At 52.4% G+C, this 10,731-nt stretch overlaps 1 protein-coding gene across 1 annotated transcript in view; it reads right to left on the minus strand.

Annotated features, from left to right (window-relative positions):
• The window catches only part of EPHA8 (EPH receptor A8), a 52,912-nt gene that overhangs the window by 23,467 nt on the left and 18,714 nt on the right, over nucleotides 1-10,731 (minus strand). Inside the window, 1 exon segment of the mRNA XM_057381244.1 lies at nucleotides 5,696-6,359. Within this exon segment, the coding sequence (XP_057237227.1) occupies nucleotides 5,696-6,359 (664 nt within the window).

The following is a 10,731-nucleotide window of genomic DNA, read 5'->3' on the forward strand; positions in this document are numbered from 1 at the left end:
CTTTCTTTCTTTCTTTCTTTCTTTCTTTCTTTCTTTCTTTCTTTCTTCCTTTCTTTTTCTTTCTCTTTCTTTCTTTCTTTCTCTCTTTCTTTCTCTCTTTCTTTCTCCCTTTCTTTCTCCCTTTCTCCCTTTCTTTCTCCCTTTCTTTCTTTCTCTCTTTCTTTCTCTCTTTCTTTCTCTCTTTCTTTCTTTCTGCAGAGCTTTGCCATAGCCAGGAGTTGACATGGTCTCACCAGCCAGCACTGTCTGTATTCCAGAGCAGCTGACATCCTTGCAAGCCACAATGAAAATCTTGTGAGTCACCAACTTTGTTTGATTCCCTTATCTGGACTCATGGAAAGGACTTTTGCATAACTCCCACAGCACCCCTTTGGAACTTATTGTGCTCCTGCTCTTGGTATCTTGGTAAAATCATGGCAGAAGCCTCTGTGGGGACAGCCAGGCATTGGTGGCACCTGCTCTGTGTGACARCCTGGTACCCAGCCAGTGCTGCAAACAGGTGAGGCTGTGCCTTGGGCCACCCCTGTGTGTGCTGGCACTWGCACAGAAATTCCTCTTCAAATCCACACCCAGAAAAGTGGCACATCTTCCAGGATGTTTGCTTGGAGCTGCAKTGACAGGGTGTTCTCACAGAATCAYGGAGTGGAAGGAGCCTGAACGCCCATCTCATTCCACCTCTGGCAGGGACACCTTCCACCAGCGCTGCTGCTCCGAGCCCCATCCCGTGCCTTCACCTGGGACATTTTTCCCCATTTCAGGCATTTCCAGAGCTCTCCATGCCCCTGTGCCAGGCTGTGCTCCCCAAACAGTCCCTGGGGTGCAGCTGGATGGGGTTTCTCCTCCTCTCCTGCTGCTCTGCTCCCCCCTTGCCCCACCAGCTGTGGGACTTTCTTCATAAAGATCCAATGGATACAAAACTCTATCCACAAGCACATAATTACCAAGCTGGGTATTTTCTCCTCTTAATTAGCAATGCTGTGGTGCTTTAATTGCTCGATTAAAGTTGCCCACAAGGAAGGTTTAAGGTACATTAAATCTGCTGATTGGTTCATCAGCGTGAATCCCACCAACTGGAAAAAATTAACTGGCTTCCAGATTGCTAACCAGACTCTCCAGATCCATTTCCACCAGCTGTGTCCCACAGGAGGCACGAGAGAGCCCAGCAGTCCTTCCTCTATCCCCAAATCTCCTAAACTTTGGTGAAGCTGGAGGGGAAAGGGTCCCAGCAGTGGCAGCCTCCCTCTCTTCCCTTGTCCAGAGGAAAAGGGGTAATTTTTGGCTGAAGCAGAGCTGGGTAAAGTCTAACCCAGAGCCAGATCCTCGTTCAGCCACACAGAGCAGATCTGTGTAACCCAGGCCACAAACACCCATCCTGTGCAAGAGGGCTGCTGGARCAGGAATTGGGAATTGCTGAGCTCCTGCTCCCTCATCACTGCTGTCCATGCAAAGAGAGAAGCAAAGCTGAGGGTACCAAAAACAGCAGAGGGAAAACTGCCAGAGCAATCAGAGCACACAGAGGATTCCTGCTCCTGAACTTCAGACAGAAATGTCTGAATGCTCCTGAAGGCYGTGGATRTGCCACAATGRAGCTCTYTGGGAGTGGMATCTCTGCCAAAGGCTCATYCACCTGCTCTGACAACAGCAAAAAGGGCCTGTCCTCTTTTCCACCAGCTTTTTAAAGAAAACTTTTCCTGGGAGATTCTGTGCTGGTCCCCATGGCTGGGTGCTGGATGGGTTGGTGTTCACTCCCAGGGAGCAGCACCATGAGCCAAAGCCATGGCACTGCTGCTGCGGCTCCAAACCCCCTCCCTCTGTGTGTATAAACTGTACAGAGCAGCTGAACAGATTTTAGCTCAACTCAAAGTTTTTCTCACTGATATCTGGTGAGAGAAATAGCCCAAGAAATAATTCTGACCTGACTCAAAAGAGGGACCCTGATGCAATGAGCATGGATATACACGGTGCAAAGACCAAGGTCCATCCACCAAGGAGCACCCCACATCCCAAGATGGCTCAGGAGCCTGGCAGTCCTCCCCAAAAAGGGGCTGGTGGGAGGGTTGTGGTTGAAGAGCCTCTGTCCTCACCTGCCTGAGCCTCTGCAATCCCCTCTCCATCCATCCACCCACCCACAGGACTGGGTACCCATGTCCCAGCCCTCACCCTTTGGGGATGTGGGTTATGGGCCCTTCCCTGCSCACAGAAGCACAACCAGGATCCCCTTTCCCATGCCTCTAATTGCACTGACCTTATTGAAATGGGTCTCTGTTTGTCCTGCACAGCAGCTGCATATCAATCAGGTGAATTATGCTGATTGTCTCCTTATCTGATAAATTGCTGGGACAGATCCTTTTGCCTCCTGCTCTTGCTTATTCTGCTGTTTAGGCAGAGCAGTCGCTATTTGCTGTGTGTAAGAGATGTTAATGTGTGGTGTGTGGACTGATGCATTTCAAGGAGGAAAGAGCAGCACGTGTGAGGCTGTGGGTGATGGGGTGAGGGAAGAAAAGTCCTTCAGAACCTTGAAAACAGAGGGAAAAACAAATGGGCTGTGCTGTCCCAGGAGAGGTTTCATCCTTGGGGTGGCTGTGGCAGAAGATGCCGTGGGACTAAATGCTGGGAATGTTAGAAGCAGGCAGAGCCCAGGTTGCCATCAGCAGCTGTGGGAATTCCTGTTCAAACCCCATTTCTGCCCAATAAGGTGTGGCAGCACATTGCCCAGTCCCAGCTGGAGAAGGGGGTTCTCTGGTGAGGAATCTGGCACAGGAATTAGGCCCAGATAAAGGGACAAATGTCTGCTATGTGGGGGCTGTGACACATCTGATGCCAAGCCAGCTGGCATCCCCAGAATGTCCCGATCCCACTGCCCCTGCGCTGAGATCTGACCCCTCAATGCCACAGAAACTGCCCCTTATGGGCCACAGCAGGACATCAAAGCAAGGTGAAACATGTGGATGCTGCTGGGATGAGTGCCAGAGATCCCAAATACCACTCACCTGCCCCAAAGGAGGGCAGTGAAGGATCCAAYAGGATGGGTGACAGCAGAGCCCCATCCCTGGAAGTGTCCAAGGTTGRGCAGGGCTTGGAGCAACMTGGTGAAGTGAAAATGTCCCTGCCCATGGCAGGGGGTGGAATGGGGTGAGAATGRGTCCCTTTCAACCCAAACCAGTCTGGGATCCTGCAGCTCTGCAAGAGGGATGAGAGGCAAAGAAGTTYCCCATGTTCCTACACATCTTTCAGCAGGTCCCACATCACTCCTTCCTTCTCCTCTGAAGCGCTGGGAAAAGCTCTGGCTATGGTCTGGTTTCCTGAGCTGCCTTCCATTGCTCTGGCAAGCCCTTAGAAAAATGAATGTTAAAGAGGAGGGGGAGAAACCTCCACTGTTCAAATATCTTTAGCTTTGACAAATAAGGCGTCCGGCTGTGAAAGGCAGAAGGAAATTAATTTAGAATCATATTTTAAACACTGCCATAGAGGCAAAGTATCTTCTCTCTAATTTCCCCCCCTCCRCACCTCCCTTCCCCAACCAAAAAATGAATTTCCCTGATATTTATAGAAAGATTATTAGGGCCACAAGGAGTGATTTATATCATCTCATCCCTGTGACCGAGAATGAAAAATTGCTGGGGCGACAGCCACTGGAATCCTGCTTTTGTCCATCTGACAATTAAAATGGCTAATTTCCAACTCCAACAGATCCTCTGGGGTTATAAATCATCCCCGAAAGGCACTTTTCAGCCTGAAAAATGTACTCTGCCCCAATCAGGCACGAGATCAGAGATTTGCATCTGTTTGCCTTCATGTGTAAATACACATCCTGCTGCCCCACCAAAGGAGATGCAGGAAAGGAGGTGCTGCCCCTGTTCACTCCACATGTGCTGGGAGCCAGAAAAACAGGCAAGGCAGSRGGGTGAGRCAGTGCTGAGGTCAGAGAAAGTCCWGTGGYATTTCTGTGCTGTTTCTGATGCCACAAGGCTTGGRGAGTTTCACCAGAGAGCATTGCTCMRTCTGAATCCATCTGCAGGGCCATGTGCTGGACCACACTCTCTCCTGCACTGTGGCACGAGTGATCCCATGAGAAACTGGACAGAGAAGGGGCWGTCCCACAGCTTTGCTGCCAGGAGAGACAGAGCAAATTCCTCCTGGCTGAGGAATCACAGGAAATGAAGCACCACGGCCTCGCTCAGSCTCCTGCCTTTGGGGTGGGGCTGTCCTGGGGCAGAGGGTGCAGGACAGGGTTGTTGGAGGGAATTGCAGCTCTTTGGTCCATTTGAGACAACTCACAGCTCTCTGCAGTGCTGGGGCTGGCACAGGCAGCCAAGGAATCCATGCCAGTGCCCCACATACACGTTGCCCCCACTCTTTAACCTGAAGGAAGACCTTTCCTGAATTACGAGATCTATCCCAGGATAAATTTCAAATCGACAGTCATTGGCAGGAGGAGTTTTGGATGAAAGCATTCATTCTGCCCATCTTCCCACTGTGTAGCTGGGGACCTGCAGGAGCCAGCGTGGGTCCCAGCAGCCCCTGGATTCATTCCAGCCCGGTGTCGGACGTCCTAACCTTGAGTCAAGTCTCCCTAAGACAAATGCTCCGCTCAACGTTTCCACAAAACTCAAACAAAAGCCCCGCACTCGTATTTGTGCTGCTCCCCCTCGCCACGTCCCATGAAGAAACAGAGAGCAAACAAATGTGTGTGGAGGGCTCTCCTGGGGAGCTCTGTACACACACACAYGCCGTGCCTGCTGCTGGTCACCCCAGTTCCTTATCACAGTTTGTTCAGTCGGCAGCTCCAAGCTGCCCAGCAGCACTGAGAGCCCCTGGGAAGGCTCCTGGACGAGGGGCTCTGCTGCAGACCTTGCAGAGGGATGGACTCAATGACCTTGCTCCATGAAAGCTCACTGTTTTCCTTTTTGCTTTCCTCCCTTTTAAACCCCAGCCAGCACTGCTTGGCCTCTCCAAAACCCRAGGGTGCTGCTGCTTCGTCCTGCACAGAGAGAGAACACGGCCAGAAAGGCACCAGATCTGCTGGAACCTTCTGCTGGGAGCACAGAAAAGGCTGCAGGATGGCGACCCAGCCATGTTTGTGCCCCTGAGAGCACAGACAAGGCTGTAGGATGGTGACCCAGCAGTGTTTGTGCCCCTGAGAGCACAGAAAAGGCTGCAGGACGGTGACCCAGCGGTGTTTGTGCCCCTGAGAGCACAGAAAAGGCTGCAGGATGGCGACCCAGCCATGTTTGTGCCCCTGAGAGCACAGAAAAGGCTGCAGGACAGTGACCCAGCAGTGTTTGTGCCCCTGAGAGCACAGAAAAGGCTGCAGGATGGAGAGGCCAAGCAGTGCCTACCTTGCTGGAGCACACCAGAGATCTCAGCACCAGTCAGAGCTGCTGGGGGCACTGAGCTGGGATCTCTGGGCCAGTGATCCATGGCAGGGAAAGAGAGAGCCAGAGCAGCCCCTGTCCTGGTGCTGGCCAGTCTCCATTCCAAAACCATGCCTTGTGCTTTAGGACCTGTCAGACCTGCAGGAGCTCCCAGAGAGTTTGCCAGTGGTGCCAGCCACATATTTTGGATTCATGAAGCCAACCAGCAAAGGCACAGACAGTTTCCCTGAGCAGCCTTCTGCTCCCCAGCCTTTCCTCAAAGAGACAAGACCCCCTCGCAGCCATCCTGCCCCTCACAGGCACTGCAGGCAAGAACTCACCCATGCAGGAATCCCGCTGCTCCTCGTAGCCAGCACTGCACACGCACTTCCCGATGGGCACCAGCCACTCTCCCTCGGCACTGCAGTACATTTTGGGGGTGTCCCTCTCCTCCGAATGGCCCACGCACTCTCCCCGCACTTCCACCAAGGAGGACGAGTCCGCCCCGGTCACAGCCTCGGAGAAGGACGCCAAGTTCCTCACCGTAGCCGGGCACTTCTTGTAGTACACCCGCACCGAGACGATGGCAATGCAGGCCCCTATGTCCTGRAAGGCCAGGTAGAAGCCCCTCTTGCTCAGCGGCCCCACACCCCGCACCTCRGTGTTGAGCTTCAGGCGCCGCACGCCCAGGTCCACGTTGGTGAAACTCTCATCTGCCGCGATGGTGTCGATCTTCAGGAACTGGCTCTCGCGGGTGCTGGTGCCCAGGTCCCGGTCAGACTCCATGTAATAGAGGTTGAAGGTCTCCTTGCAGGTGCCTAGCACCCCTGGCATGCTGTTGCAGTCCCTCAGGGTGAATTTGATCTCGGCGTAGACCCGCCGCGCCCCATCCCGCTGCACCCAGTTGGTGCGGAGCCAGTTGTTCTGGTTGGGGGTCATGACGTTACACACCTGGTAGGTGTGGATGGGGCTGAAAAACTCATCCATTTCATTGATGGAATCCCACTGTGGGACAGAGAGGAAACACGTCATTCCAGAGGGTTAGGGTTAGTTAGGGTTAGAGTTAGGGTTAGGGTTAGGGTTGGGGTTAGGGTTAGGGTTAGGGTTAGGGTTAGGGTTAGGGTTAGGGTTAGGGTTTGGATGTGGGTTAGGCTTAGGGTTAGAGTTAGGTTTAGGGGTTTGGTTACGGTTAGGTTTAGGGTTGGATTAGGGTTACTGCTTATGGTTAGGTTTAGGGTTAGGGTTAGGTGTGTGTTAGGTTTCGGTTTAGGGTTCGACTTAGGGTTTGGATTAGGGTTAGGGTTAAGTTTAGGGTTAGGTTTAGGGTTCGGGTTAGGTTTAGGTTTAGGTTTAGGTTTAGGTTTAGGTTTAGGTTTAGGTTTAGGTTTAGGTTTAGGTTTAGGTTTAGGGAGCCCTGGGGGTACAGGGAGCATGCCTTTCCCTGAACTCAGGGACAAGCTCTGAAGTGCCACCCCCATGCCCGAGTCCAGCTGTAAGGGGCAGACTGAGATGCAGTGCTGCACAAACTGGGGAAGTCACTGGCCCTCTTGCTCCTCTGCCTCCCAAACCATCAGCACCTTCCTCTCTCCCTGCTGCTCCTTCCCAGGATCCCTGCTGTGCCTGGAAGCCGGCAGGGAGCAGCCCCCACCTCGGTACCATGTGTACCCAACTGTCTGCGGGGGCTGGAGGAGCCAAACAAATCCCCAGCCATGCTGCACAGAGCAGGAAAACAAATCTTTTAGGCAGCATTATAAGTACATTAAAATAAACCTCTAGGCTTGCTCTGACAGGGCAAGAATGGTGYTTTCTTATGCGAATGGTGACTTGTGTTTCATTACAGACACAAAACCAACAGCAGCGCTGAGAGAGGGATGCTCAGCTCAAAGGGGGTGAGCTGCAGGCTTCACCCAGGGATGTGGGAGCTGCAGGGATGGGACAGGGACCCAACAACATCACCAGCAGTGCAGGGACAGGACACAGCTGGAGAGGGCAGGAGAGATACTGGAAAGAGGTATCAGTGATCCCTGTAAGAGCCCTTCTTCTCTGTCAGATGGGAATGTCCTTCCTCGTGTSACCTCCCCAGCCTGCAGCTCCTGGGGAGGTGTTGTGGTGCCTTCTGATCATGTGAGGGTGAGCAGAGCAGTCATTTTAGTCATGTAAATCTTCAAAACTACCCCAGCATCCTGTGTTCAGGAGAAAACTCTGCTTCTTTGTCCCAAGGAGCTTAAAGCAACCTGGAAAAGGCAGCAGCTCCCGGYGCAAACTGCAATGAAAGCTCATTTCAGGAGGAACATGCTGGCAAAGGGGGGCAAATTCCAGCAACTCCCAGGGAAGAAAAATGTTTGTGATGCACTAAAAAAAAATGGTCTCCTGAAAGGAATGAGGAGGGAGTGTCTTTACAAACAGACTCTGACTCTGGGGTGAGATAAGGCTGATATTGGGAGATGGAAAGAAACAATAGGAAGGATTTGCATAGGAATTCCACTGATTGGCTTACCCCAGTCTATGTTAATAGACTACCTGAGCAGAGACACAGAGATGGATATTGAAAGGGGCAATGTATGATAGAAGGGGGGTTTCATCAGGCGTTTTGGGAGCCTGTAACTTTCAAGTACCTCAGCAATGGGGAAAGAGAGAGGGAATTGCAGCCGGGAAATTGGGATAAAAGAGGTTGAGTCCTCTGAATTTGAGAGACCCCATGGGAAATGCCCATGACCTCTCCCTTTATTCATGAATAAAGTTGTGGGACTCCTCTGTCTCCTTTTTAGACATAAACCTCTGGTGCTTGTGGATTAATTTTCCTAACACTCCCAAATCCCAGAAATGCCCAGGTTTATCCTGGGATATCATTTCCTGGGGTCATTCCCTGCATTCCAGTGCTCAGGTGGACAACATGGAAAGGGGCCAAGCCCAGGAACAAGCCTGTCAAAGGTGCTGTGACCCCAGGACACTGTCCTGCAGCCTGGCCAGGGGTCTCAGGGGTGCTGGGAGGTTTTTCCATCCCCAGGCACAGCCCAGTCCCTGCCAGGGCTGCAGAGCCCAGCAGCTCCTCGCTCCCACACCCGCTTGTGCTCACGCTGCTGCGGCGCTTCTGAGGGGGTGGAAGTTGCTGTCGAAATTAATCGAGCACAAATTAACACAACATCTGTTTCCTGTCTTTTCCCTGCTGAGTTTCCCAGGGGAAGTAAGGCAGAGCTGTGCACAGGAGGAGAGGCACGGGGTGAGCAGGGCTGTCCCCACCATGCACATTGCTTCTGGCATCAGGGCTCTCCATCCTGGCAAGGGAAAGGTGACGCTGTTGTGTGGACCAAAATGCTTTGGCTCTAGCTCATGTGGTCGGATTTGCTCTCCAGACATTCACTTTTCTCCCAAATCTGGCAGAGGAGATGAAGCTCATGACTGCTGTGTCCCCACAGCCTTGTGGCACTGCCAGAGCTGGCAGCATCCTCACTGCTGACAGAGCAGGAGATAAATTCCCACCTCCCAGCAGCAGCAACAGTCAATATCAGCCACATCTCCACCCCCAGGGTGAATTTGGAGAGTTTGCACCATGACTCTTTCAAAYTTGGTGCTTTTCTGCACAGCAGCTCTGGCCCAGGGTCCCTTGGGATCCCAGCCCAAACCCCACCCCTGGGCTGCAGGGAAAGTGCTCTCTGAATGGGGCAGACAGGATGCCTGAACTCCTGGCCACTGGTGCACCTTCCCAGCATGGCACAAGGCAGCCAAGGTCCCATGGGCTCTGCCAGTGCCCAGGACTTGCACTGGGCAATCTGGGATGGCAGAATCCCAGAATGGTKTGKGTTGGAAAGGACCATCCTGTTCCAGCCCCCTGCMATGGCAGGGACACCTTCCACTGTSCCAGGGTGCTCYAARCCCTGTCCAGCCTGGCMTTGGACACTKCCAGCTTCTCTGGGCACCCTGTGCCAGGGCCTCACTACCTTCACAGAGAATAATGTTTCCCAATATCCAATCCAAAWATACCCYCCTTCAGCTTAAAGCCATTCCCCCTTATCCTGTCACTGCTTAACCTTGCAATAAGACCCTCTCCAACCTCYCTGTAGGTCTTTCAGGTACCAGAATGGGGATGGAGGGAGCTGATTCTGGACTCCCCATGACTGGAGGGGTTTTTCTGTTTCTCCTTGGCTCCAGGCTCTGTGGGTAGGAAGGGACATCTGTGGCACTGGGTACCATCGATTCAGGAGCACAAACACCATGCATACCCCCAGCACTGCCAGCTCTCTGCTCATGGGTTGAAGGGATTTTATGAAGCAAAGCTCAGCTCAGCCCCACCAGTGTGATAAGATCCCCCAATGAGACGGAAATGAGGACATCATAATTAACGTGGTGAGCGCACGCGCTGGGGGGGGGAACGTGATTGCATCTGCATTCAGGAGTTTGCCTAATAGTTTAAATTAAAGTCAACACCAGCTATGAAAAAAATGTGCCAGATTATGAAAGGCAAGAGATGCAAACAGCAGATATCTGGGCAGCTGAGTAAGGTCTTAGMAGCCTCCCAGGGCCTGTGTGGCACAGCAGAGGAGAAGGAGGAGGAGCAGAGCAGAGACCCCTGGAGCAGCAGCTCAGCCTCCCACCATCCCTGCAGTGCAAAGGAACGAGTGTCCCCAGCCCTAGGACAGTTTCCAGGAGGGATGCCAGGTCTGCTGGCAAAGCAAAGCTTTTGTGGCCACTGAAACATCCAGCACTTTCCTTCCCAGTGTGCCATGGCATCTCCTTGCACCATTGTCACTGGGAGAGGAAAAAAAAGAGAAGGCTGTTATTGCAGCTATAAATCATTAGATGGGAGGCCTTAATGGAGATAATCCCCATGAAATCAGTCACTGCTGTGACTAAGGAGGGATTTGTCAGGCAGTTAACTACCCTGAGCTTCACYGCAGGTGATTAACTCCTGGTAGTGACCAGCATCTGGGGAATTAGCAATAACCCAGCATTTACTGAACAAGCACTGGGAGATGAGCTTTTATCTCAATTACCAGCCTAAATCTTTATTTTCCAATATTCTGTTCCTACACATCTTTTTTTTTTCCAAAGAAAATTAATTTCACCTCAGCTTGAGCTGTAACTTGCTGGTATTCCTGAATCCACGTAGAGGCTCCAGCTTGGAAAGAAACACAAGAAATACAAGGACACCAAAGCGAGGGAGAGCAGAGGCATGGCCTGGGCACATGGGAGGGCTCCAATATCTTTTGGTGCTCTGGGAAGAAGAGATGACCCTGGAGGGGATGGAATGGCRAGGACACAGCACAGCTTGGACTGGGATGGGGTGGCCTGGGGCAAAGAGACCCTGCTCCATGGCAGAGAGKGCTCATCCAAGCCATGAAGGGGCTGCTGGCTGCAGCACCAGACCCAGGCAAAGAAA

This window comes from Malurus melanocephalus, unplaced genomic scaffold (genome assembly GCF_030028575.1).
Source record: "Malurus melanocephalus ecotype Western Australia unplaced genomic scaffold, MMel_1.1 scaffold_500, whole genome shotgun sequence".
Classification (NCBI taxonomy): Eukaryota; Metazoa; Chordata; class Aves; order Passeriformes; family Maluridae; genus Malurus; species Malurus melanocephalus.